The sequence below is a fragment of the Nanorana parkeri genome, unplaced genomic scaffold (assembly GCF_000935625.1).
Source record: "Nanorana parkeri isolate BGI_ZX_2015 unplaced genomic scaffold, ASM93562v1 scaffold344, whole genome shotgun sequence".
NCBI lineage: Eukaryota > Metazoa > Chordata > Amphibia > Anura > Dicroglossidae > Nanorana > Nanorana parkeri.
The window spans coordinates 450,646-462,275 of record NW_017306612.1 but is presented as its reverse complement, the minus strand read 5'-3'; the positions used below and the strand labels follow the sequence as shown (position 1 = coordinate 462,275).

Genomic DNA, 11,630 nt, shown 5'->3' with positions numbered 1-11,630 from the left:
AGTTTAATTTCTTCTTTATACTTTTTAGTTATTTTATATTTATATTTTTAAATATAAAAAGAATTTGTATTATTATTATTTTTATTTATTTTATACTTTACTGTTAGGGGCTTTGGGGAAATTAAAGAAGAGATTGAGGACACAGTTCTCAACCTCTTTTTCTTCAGCCCCAGCACTCAATGAACTGGAAGCTCTCCGTACAGAGGCTTCCTGTTCATTTATAACTTGAGGAGGTAGTAAACAGGTATTGTGTTTGCAATTATGAATGAACAGGAAGTGATGTAGAGCATTTCCTGTTCATTCCTAATTGGGGACACAGTATCTGAATACTATGTCCTCAATTATTTACAAACATCATAGTTATCAGTACTGATCACTGTGATGTTTGAATATTACAGGGAACGATCGGCAATAATTTCACATATTTGCTGATTGTCTGGCAGCTCTCCTCCCCGCACCGCCCCGCTCCTGACTTGGCCCGCTCACTGCTCTCACCTTCCCACGTCGGCAGGTGGATTGGCTCTGTGTCCCCTTCGAACCCCTCTGTCGATACAGGCGGGGAAGAGCAGCGGGGATCGGAGGGGACACAGACCGCAGCAGGGAGGAGAGAGCTGCAGGTGTAGAAAGTAAATACCAGGAGAAAATGTTACTCAATCTGTATACTCTAAGTCAAATGAAATGCTAAATTTCCATCTGAGATTGGAGGGTTCCTTTTAAGAAACAAGATATCCTGTATTTACTGTTTTGCCTTTTGCAATCTTTGCTTATGTTTAGCTTAGGAAACGTGTGAAGCTTGAAGGAAAGGACCTGGAGGAATATCTAGAGAAAGAGAAGATAAAGAAAGAAGCTGCCAAGAAGCTGGAACAGTCCAAAGAGTAAGTATTGCATGCACTGCCCCTATCCTCCATACAGCCGCAACCTTTCCCCAATTCTCACCCGTCTTCTCTTCCAGGGTAGACATTGACTCCAGCGATGAAAGCGACGTAGAAGAGGATATCGACCAGCCGATGGCTCACAAGACTAAACATGACCTGATGATGAAGAACGAAGGCAACCGCAAGGGCTCCTTCTTCAAGCAGGCCAAAAAGAGTTACCCTATGTTCCCCGTCACCGAGGAGCGGATCAAATGGGATGAATACGGGGAAATCATAAAGTGAGGCTTTCTTTGTTTTTAAACCTTTTTAAATTTTTATCTCAGTTGTTCTCAAGATCAACACATTTCTTTAATTCTTGTAAGGCCTGAAGACTTCCTGGTCCCAGAGCTCCAAGCGACCGAGGAGGAGAAGAACAAGTTGGAGTCTGGCTTGACAAATGGGGAAGAACCAATGGACCAGGACCTGTCGGATGTCCCCACAAAGTGCATCTCTACAACAGAGCCAATGGAGATAAAGTAAGTGAACCTGTAGCCCCTGTCAGAGCCTGATAAATCATAAGCTGCAGTATTGAAGGGTTATTAAACCCTCGCGTGTTTTTGCATATATCTATCTATGGCTAGCAAGCAGTAGATATATGCAAAAACATTTTAAAAAGGGTTTAAACTTACCCGTGTCTTCGCCGCGCGCTCCCTTCCGAAACATCTGAAGAATTTCGGGTGGCCGCAAAGGATCTCGGGGCGGGCGCATGCTTCGAATGTTAGGCCGGGAGACGAAGAGAGACACAAAGTAAGTCTATATGGAGCAACGTGCACCCGCACAGACTCCAGACTCCGTGGGACGTTGGAGGAGAGGAGGACAGAGGAGTCAGCGCTGGATCGGAGACCAGCACCAGCACTGGAGGGACAGCTGAAAAGGACAGTAAAGAAGAAGATGATCGAATCAAGAGGCATTATTTCAGGTAAGTCCTTACAGCAGGATTGGGAAGGGGCAAAAAAAAGTTTGACTTTAATGTCACTTTAAACTTATTCGTCTTTTTTTCTTTAAAGTAGTACCTGAAGGCTCTGAATTAAGGCAGAAGACACCCAGTACTTTTCTAAAACCCCCGTCCCCCCACATTTACCTGTAGCCGCTTGTATCCTCTGCTGTGACCAGGAAGATGCTCGGGATTCCCTGATCTTCCTGGTTGTGGTGGATTGTACTGAGGGCAGAGGTGCCATAGGCTCCTTCTGCCATCAGTCAAACTGTAACTGCAAGGGTGGGGGCGTGGCCAGCTGCTCGCTGTGTGTGTCTATAGACGTATAGCTAGCACTGCACACACAGGAGCTTCCACAGCAGCCGGCTAGCTGATGGAGGCACCCGTACGGGGTGGGTGGGGCTAGCGGTTTGGATACCAGCAAAGAACAAGGAAATAAACATTTTTTTAAAGAATACCAAAAAAGTTTCTAAAGTAAGTTTTAAAAATAGAAAAAGTTAAAAAGTAGGAAAAAAAAATAAATGAAGGTTTAAATTTTACTTTACAGCTGAAATTTAACCTGCTTGTATTTTGCCTTCGCTGATTCCTCATTATTACCATCAGCAACAGGCTAATGAAAAATGTTAAATAAAACCTTGCTGTTTTAATCGCATACCTTATTTTAGAACCAGTGATATCTTCACTGGGTCTCTGTGCTGATGGGAGGGACCCGCATGGTGCTGTACATAGCTTCCTGAAAACATCACTGCACCCTACCTTAGTACTTATCTCAAGGACCCTGTGCCCCGTCACACTTCCTGTCCTCCACTTATACCGTACAGTGAATGAGTGTTGTTGTTGCCATAGGACAGGAAGTGTGTTACTGGCAGGATCACCAGGTAAAAATAAAGGGGAAGAAAAGTGAATGTGCCTTTGCCTAGATTCCCCTCACACCCAGCACCTAGGTGCAATAAACTTTACTGAAGGCATGGAGAAAAAGAGCAAAGGGTGAAAGATGGCAGCAATTCATCTTTACAAGGTAGTTGTAGCTTTGCAAGACTTTGTAATCTGTTCAAATATTGATGAATATAGTACAGAATTACAGGGGCCCTTTGATTTGCAATGTCTGTATTCTGCCATGTTGGAGATGCTGCTTCCAGCTAACTAGCAAATTATGTTATCGAGAATTAAACTGAAACACTTAAATATAAAAAATATAAGTCAAGTCTATGAAGATCGGTATAAATATGAAGTCACTCGCACTCCAGCTCAAGTTCAGTCAATATTTTATGGACCTCCTGTGTTGTCACAACATGGCGACGTTTCGCAACCCATTTGGTCTCTTCATCAGGCAGGCAAAGAGTTAAAGGAGAACTATGGGGTCAGGGCTTTTCCCCATAGTTCTGAGGGTAACGGGAGGACACAAACTAGCGTCCTCCCGTCACCTTAGGCTCAGTATACCGCTGTAGCTCGCGGTATACTGAGATGCCGCAGCGGATCCCGACATCGATGTCGAGATCTGCCCAGCTGCGTGAGTGACAGCTGGCTCTGCCTATCTAGAGGCAGAGCCAGCTGTACCCGCCCCCTCCCCTGTCCGTTCCGCCAGTCAGCGCTGGAGGATCGGAGGGGGGAATCCAGCCCCTCCCCTGTCACGGCCGTGACAGGATCGAGAGGTGAGCGAACGCCGGTATATGTTCCCTCACCTCCCGATCTACTGAGCCCACCTGTGACAGTCTCATTGTCACAGGTCGGCTAGAACTATGAGGTGAGTGAAAAGCACCCCCCTCATAGTTCTCCTTTCAAGGGTATTATCCGGTCAGGTGTGGGATGAGTTTCTTTTGATTATTGAACTATGTAGATTGGTAACACATTTACTTTCATAGCTCTCGCATCCTTAACTCCCAGTTCTGTTTTACTTTAACTGCAAGCTTGTTTAACTCCCCCCCCAGGGCCAGAGTCACCTACATCGACTATGAGGGACGGTCTGATGGCGACTCCATCAAGAAGATCATTAATCAGATGAAACCCCGACAGCTGATAATTGTGCACGGACCCCCTGAAGCTAGCCACGATCTAGCAGAATCCTGCAGAGCTTTCGGAGGCAAAGACATCAAAGTTTACACCCCAAAACTTCACGAGACTGTGGATGGCACCAGTGAAACTCACATTTACCAGGTAATGGCATGGAAGCCACTCATTTCTCATTGTCCCTGCAGAACCACCAGACAAAAAACGTTGCAGAGGCCTATAGATGGCAGTGTGGTTCTGTTTACTACTGTAATTGTTAGGTACAATTATAGTATTAATAATGATGTAAGTATGGAAATATGTTATGAGGTTATATCAAACTATCTGACGTATCATTTCCTTTGGCTTACTACTGGATTTTTTGGTGCTTATGACATATTTTTATTTTTGAGGTATTACTTCTTCTTGTACAGGTCAGGTTAAAAGACTCCCTGGTCAGCTCTCTCAAGTTCTGCAAAGCTAAAGACACAGAGCTCGCCTGGATAGATGGCGCGCTGGACATGCGGGTGTCCAAGGTCGACACCGGGGTCATCTTGGAGGAAGGAGAGTTGAAAGACGAAGGAGAGGACAGCGAAATGCAAGTGGACGTTCCATCAGTGGATGCCACCACCATCGCTCAACAGAAGGTTATAAAGAGCCTGTTTGGAGACGACGAGAAAGAGTTTTCTGAGGAAAGCGAAGTCATCCCGACGTTGGAGCCCTTGACAAGTAACGAGGTGCGCAGCATGTCCTGTTCTCATATGTCCACTAGAGGAAGCTCATACGACATGACATCTTTCTTCAGCATTAAAGTGTATGTGAAGACATTTACATGCACCAAGTTATTCCCATTGCAATCCTTGTTGGTCACATGGGCGCAGCAGCTTATTAGCATCTATGCTGAGATGGGCAAGGGGGCATGATCCCATCTGCAGCATCCAGTCAGCTCCAGTGATGTATTTATTCTATCATCCCTTGATGCCAGGAGGTGCTGTCAATCACTCAATCACTTCCCGCAGGATTGGGTAGGAGGTGTGTCATCCCTATCCTCCTATTAGTGATGGCAGCTGCTGTCAATCTCTCCCAGCAGAGCTGGGCAGGGGTGTGTATCAACTCCTATTATTCCTTAATGCCAAGGGCTGCTCTCACTCATTCCCAGCCAGGCTGGGTTCCATTCAGGGTTAAACTGTATCAACCCCTATTATTCCTTGATGCTGAGGGCTGCTCTCACTCATGCACAGCCGGGCTGGGCATGGGTTGTCAACCCTCTCATCTCTTGATGCCAAAAGCTGCTGTCAATCACTCCCAGCAGGACTGGGCAGGGGGAGTGTATCAACTCCTATTATTCCTTAATGGCGAGAGCTGCTGTCACTTATTCCTAGCTGGGCTGGGCATGGGTTATCAACCCCCTCATCCCTTGATGTCAGGGGGGTGAATAAACCCCTATTATTCCATGATGCCGAGGGCTGCTCTCACTCATTCCCAGCCGGTCTGGGCAGGGGAGTGTATCAACCCCTATTATTCCTTGATGCTGAGACCTGCTGTCACTCATTCCCAGCCGGTCTGGGCAGGGGAGTGTATCAACCCCTATTATTCCTTGATGCTGAGACCTGCTGTCACTCATTCCCAGCCGGTCTGGGCAGGGGAGTGTATCAACCCCTATTATTCCTTGATGCTGAGACCTGCTGTCACTCATTACCAGCCGAGCTGGGCATGGGTTATCGACCCTCTCATCCCTTGATGCCAGGAGCTGCTGTTAATCGCTCCCAGCAGGACTGGGCAGGGGTCGCATCAGCCTGTGATGTCTCAGTCTGATTTTTCAGGCTGCTGTTCCCATTACACAACCCACTGTACATGTCTGCCAACACTACTGCCGGTCTGAACCCGTGGTTAGCGTTGACAGAATGGAAGAGGGACACAATATAGGCAGATCACCAGGTACTAATAATTCATAGTGCAGCGTAAGTTATAAATAAACACACTTAGCAGCTTAATATGCATTTGAGAATTGTTTGGAGGAAATCTATTTTAAAGGTTTACATACACTTTAACCCTGAATGGAACCTGCAGTCCAATATTTGACTGCACGGAGCTGAAAGAAATGCACAAAGCGCACCATGATTCAAGTAAGAATACACCATGACTTGTATTTTGACCATATTTGTTTTACCCGGAGTTCAGCTTTAAGGCAATGACTAACATGGTATTGGTTTGTCTGTCAGGTTCCCGGACATCAGTCTGTGTTCATGAATGAACCGAGATTATCAGACTTCAAGCAGGTCCTGCTCCGGGAAGGAATACAGGCGGAATTTGTTGGAGGCGTCCTTGTGTGTAACAACTTGGTGGCTGTTTGCAGGGTGAGTGGCTGCGCCATCTGCCGGGGCCGTCTTGTACATTTTGGCAGTTTGAAGCATTCCCACTATGAAAGAATGTCCTGGCGTTAGGACTAGCTGTTCCTCAAAAGCAGCAACACTGTAGGAAGCTTCTGTGTTTAGCTTAAATCTGAAGAAATGTTGCAATAAACCCTTCCCATTTTCATTACATACTTTTTTTTTGTTTTAGACCCAGTGACATATCGCTGCGTCTCTGTGCTTCTCTATAGAGTGCAGGCAGATCATGGCTGGTGGGTGGGGTAGCCGATTATATAAGTACCACATCCCAAGATTTATATACGATTTAACAGAGGGAAATGTAAACTGTTGCAGGTTCCCCACCTAATTAACAAAGGGATCATGACAGTTTTCAATATAGGACACAGCTACAGATCCCACCAGATTAGACCGGGCATAGGGGATGTGATCAGTCTGCTGGTAGTCTGGCAGAGAGCGCACATGCATGTCTGTGCCCGTGCACTTAACACGCTACACGGACAGAGCCCGGATAGGCAGGGACAGGGGTTGCTATGGGGATGGCAGAGGGAACGTGTGTATATGTGTGTGTATATATATATCTAGATAGATAGATAGATATATATATAGATCTGTATAGATCTATATATATATCTCTATCTATATAGATCTATATATATATATATATATATACATACATACATACATACAGACAGTCCCCGAGTTACATACATCCGACTTACATACGACTCCTACTTACAAATGGAGGCTATTACTGTACAGCAGGGGGTAGTTGTAATGATACCGCGCTCGTGCTGATGAGGAGTGCCCGCCTCTTTGGGTCTGGTTTGTAGCACTGCATGTACATTACAGCAAGTTGGCTCTTGTTAGACGTGCAGACGAGGGATGCCCGCCTCTTCTTCCGGGTCACTGTGAGGTTTTTACTGCTGTCTGTATCCTCATTAGAAAGATTTAATCTCACTTCCTGTCCTTGAGACAACAGGAAGTGAAAGGAAATCTACCCCTAGGAAGGGAAATTCACTCCTGTGAGAGTTATCATAGGAAAAAGGTGTCTCCACTGAAACTTTATCACCAATTTTTGTTTCCATGATAACCCAAAATCCAATTGTCACAGGGAGAGAGAATGAGGTGAAATTTTCTGAACAGGGGCACACACAGCAAAACATTTGTTGTCATTTGTTTTGGATAGCATAGGTAAGGGTTTACCCCTGGTAACATTTGCATACATATACATATATACACACACATACATCCTCAAGGAAAATATATTACCTCTTAAATTGTTCACCCTTATCCACTTTTCTCCTTTCCAGACGGAGACGGGACGCATCGGCTTAGAGGGGTGCATCTGTGAGGACTTTTATAAAATCCGGGAGCTCTTGTATTCCCAGTACGCCATTGTTTGATCAGACATTGCTGGAAGAATCTTTTGTACCATCACCCGACAACAAAGACCGCTCGCTGCTTCTTCAGAATTTTTTTTTTTTCCGATATATATATTTTTGTACTCTTGCAATTTTGTATTAGGTCGGCCCTACAACATTTGCAGGGTTTTCGTTCAGAAGCTCGAGTTGTTGTGTTTTTATCTTTTAGTTGTGTATATTATTTTGTTCATTGGAATCGGCCGGTTTAGCAGTGAGAATTTGGGACCTTCTTTTAAAATGAAAAAGTAATCTGCATAATAATTGCCCTTTGCCCTATTTCAGTGCTACATTTCCAACCTTCTTTTTCCCTGTCCATAAAAGTTCGACATGAAAGGTCGTAATTGCGAAGCAGAAAAAATAGACAAAGTGGTGAAATGCAGCAAAACAGATCTCTGCGCCGCTTCCAGAACAATCTCTGCTCCAGGTTTTCTCTTTGAAATATCAGTTTTGATCTTTTTCATCTAGGTCCCTCTCTGACTGCGTCATTCAGATCGCCTCTATTGTTTGAGGTCCAACGTGTGTTTTGTAATGTAGAACTGTGAGGTTAACGTGACCTAACGCAATTAACATTGTTCTGGTTTTGTCTGAAATCTTCAGTAAAGTTTAACTAATGCTGTCTTTGCTTGTCAGGCGCTCTCTGCTTCTGAACACTAGGGGGCGGAGTCTGCTTCAGAATGATGTCCACTGCCTTATGGACACTAGGGTCCATGTACATAGAACAAGGAGGGTCAAACTCCGGCCCTCCAGCTGCGGTGAAACTACAAATCCCATGAAGCATCTCTCTCCGGGAGTCATTTCCGTGGCTGTGAAAATCTTGCCAAGCCTCATGGGATTCGTAGTTCCACCACAGCTGGAGGGCCGCAGTTTGGCCATGCATGAGAAGGAAAGTCCTCTGCTGTGAACGAATACTTGGCTCTCTATTGTCCATTGAGGGACACAGCTTGATGATAATTAAGCAAAGTAGAGATGTCCAAACAGAGGCGAACTAAAGGAACATATTGATGCCGGGTAGAAGCGTGTGGATATTGCGCTGTTAATTTTTGCAAAGCTGGGATAAGTGACTACTCGAACCTCCTCCACCTTTTTAGTGATTTCATCCAGCAAAGCGCCAAGATCTTGCACAAAGGGTAGTCGTAAAGGACAGAAGAGCTCGTTACGCAGCACCGCATCACACGTAAAGTTTAACACAATGGTCATCTTGTCAATGCAATTAATAATTTAAAGTGACACTAAACTCAGGAGTTAAACCTTAAAAATACATTCAGGTCCCTGAACTCTGAGCAACAATGTATCTTATTTGTGTATCACTCGGCTGTAGATCCTCCAATCATCTCTGACACTGTCCTTCCTTCTGGAGGGGGGCTACGTCTGTTCCCCATGGTCACTGTGTGTGTTGTAAAGTAGTCACCGCTCCAAGCTCGCTCCTGGGATGGACTACAATCTCATTTCTAGTTTACTGATTTGCATTGAGATTGTAGTCCATGACGGGAGTGAGTTTGGACCGGTGACTACATTACAACACACACAGGGACCATGGGGAACAGATGTAGCCCCCCTCCAGAAGGAAGGACAGTGTCAGAGATGATTGGAGGATCTACAGCCGAGTGATACACAACTAAGATACATTGCTGTTCATAGTCTTGTTTTTTTTCTCTCTAAAGGTGCCCATACACTGTACGATTCTCGTACGAGAATGGCGGGAAATCCCGCGATCGTACGAGAATCGTACAGTGTATGGAAGGCGTGCGACCGTTTCTACTGTACGGTCGCATGTCTTCCATCGAACAAGCAGGCTAGAAAACCCGCCGGGAATCGTACGATTCTCGGCGAGTGAGTGGCCTGCTTGTTCGACAACTGCCGAATGGGCGCACACTGCCCGTTTGCCGTCCTCGCAAGCCCGCCCCTCATTGCAGTCATCGCAAGTACGATCTGCCTGTCCAAGATAGGCAGATCGTACGTTTTTTTAAGTACTTTACAACCATCGCAAGACTAAGGTCTTGCTATGGTTGTACAGTGTATGGCCACCTTAAGCCCGTGCTGCGTGCAAATACCATAGTGAACAAAAAAAGTGCACTAGTCCACCTGTCCAAAACCATTCCTCATGCTCAGCTGAAGCCGACCACCAGCCGAGTACTAGGTTGGGGGGGGTGTTCTCCTGAAGAAAGACCCCACAGATTCAGGGGAGGGAGGAATTTAATGGCCACACTTCCTCCCCTAGACGTCAGAGTAGGCCCGCACCCTCTGGATACACATAAAAAGTGAAAGTGTACAGACAAATGGAGAGAAATAAATGTGCAAGACAAGGGCTAGACTCAACCCCTGTCAGGAGCCTTGCGCCCTGGGGGGTCGGGAAATAGAGGTCCCTTCTTGATTGAAGGAGCAAGCACCCTTGTGCACGTTTTTGTGTGCTGTGATTTCCCGGTTCACTTTTTTGTTCACAGGGGATTCGTTTTCGAGCAAGCTCCACGGGCTTTAAAAAGAAAAACAATGTAAAAAATGTATTTCTACCGGGACATGAGCTGCAAGGGAGGGGGGGGGGGGGGGAAGTTTTGGGGGAAAACTGGTTTATGTCTGGAGGTCGCTGTTGAGTTTCTGCTGAAGTGTCGGTGAACAAATTGCTTTCCGGCTTCCAGATTCACGTCTGTTTCCCTTTAAGATTATTCCTGCCGCTAAGCGTATCTTTTCATAATGTCGGAGTCTCAATCCCTTGATCACAGCATTCGTTGTACCAATTCCACGGAACACCAGTCAGGGAATGGAGATGGGAGCGGACAGGTCCTCCGAGACCTCTTCAAAGGCTCCTTTAATGTCCCCGCGTTCTCCCGCAGAAGGTGAATACACCGACAGCCGCGCGTTTGGCCCTTGCGCTCATTAACCGGTAACAAGGCGGCTGTGCGAAATCCCTGATAACTGTGCGCGCAGCACAAAGTGGCATCCAGACGCCTTGTTGTCTGGCGGCGCGTTCCTTCGCGGCTGAAGCACAAAGCTTTGAGGTAGAACAATGGGGCTCGTGGTAGACACATCGCCTATAGCAACCGGCGAGATTCTGACAGTTGTTCTCCTAAAGTAGGTTAGACATCGAGCTCTGTCAAGGCTTCCTGGGCGGGTTCCCCTGCCGGGATGTGCAAATCCATTTCATTTCAGCTCTTTACATAGAAACGCTCACATCAGTTCTCTCCCCGGAAGAGCTTACGCTCTAATGTGTCCAGCGCAGACACTCTGGGGACAACTTGGCAAGTGCTGGTTTAGTCTGTACGAGTTTCCCAAATCATGGGGAAAACAAGGTAGATCCATTTTGGGAAGTGAAGCCACGCACCCCAGCGTTGCGGGGCAAGAGTGCCAACCGCTAAGCCGCTGAACTGTATATGTCGCCTTCATACAAAATGGGCCGCCGAGGTTGCCTACACCTGATATAGCAGACAGTAATCTTACCATTGGCATTAAAATATAACCCCCCTGCAATGGTTGCTGGAGCTTCCCAAACCTCTCAACCTCAAGGGTATGCCTCCTGCTTCCCACATGACAGCACATGGAGTGATATGACCACAGTGATGAATCATGTGACTTTATTCACCTAACCACCTGGATGCAGATGCTTGTGTGCTAAAGGACCTAGTCCCACAACTGTCCTTTGATTAGAGCACCGGATGGCAAACTTGACACCCCAGCTTTTTGTGCAACTACAAGTCCCATGAGGCATTGCAAGACTCTGACAACCACAGGCATCCCTTCCCAGAGGCATGGTGTGAATTGTATTTTCACAACAGCCGGAGTGCCAAGGTTGACTACCCCTGCCCCAATCAAATGACAGTTGTGGGATCTCCCCTAACCCTCGTTTTATGTTCATAGTGCACGGAATGGGTGAAATTGCTATTCTGGACATCTCAGACAGTTCTCATTTCAGATCGATACAGGCAAATGGTGTGAAATCAACGTGGGAGCCTCTCCCGACACCCGCTAATCAGTCACTCGTAGGAATCGCAGTCACCTCCACCTTTAGCCG

General features: G+C 46.3%; 1 protein-coding gene across 1 annotated transcript in view; it reads left to right on the top strand.

Annotated features, from left to right (window-relative positions):
- Positions 1-7,628, top strand: part of CPSF2 (cleavage and polyadenylation specific factor 2) — a 19,771-nt gene extending 12,143 nt beyond the window's left edge. Inside the window, exons 9-15 of the mRNA XM_018558525.1 lie at positions 775-875; positions 953-1,153; positions 1,238-1,390; positions 3,777-4,002; positions 4,269-4,571; positions 6,057-6,191; positions 7,517-7,628. Of these exons, the coding sequence (XP_018414027.1) occupies positions 775-875; positions 953-1,153; positions 1,238-1,390; positions 3,777-4,002; positions 4,269-4,571; positions 6,057-6,191; positions 7,517-7,609 (1,212 nt within the window). The 3' untranslated portion in view covers positions 7,610-7,628. The remainder of the gene's footprint in view (positions 1-774; positions 876-952; positions 1,154-1,237; positions 1,391-3,776; positions 4,003-4,268; positions 4,572-6,056; positions 6,192-7,516) is intronic.
- Positions 7,629-11,630: the final 4,002 nt, after the last annotated feature.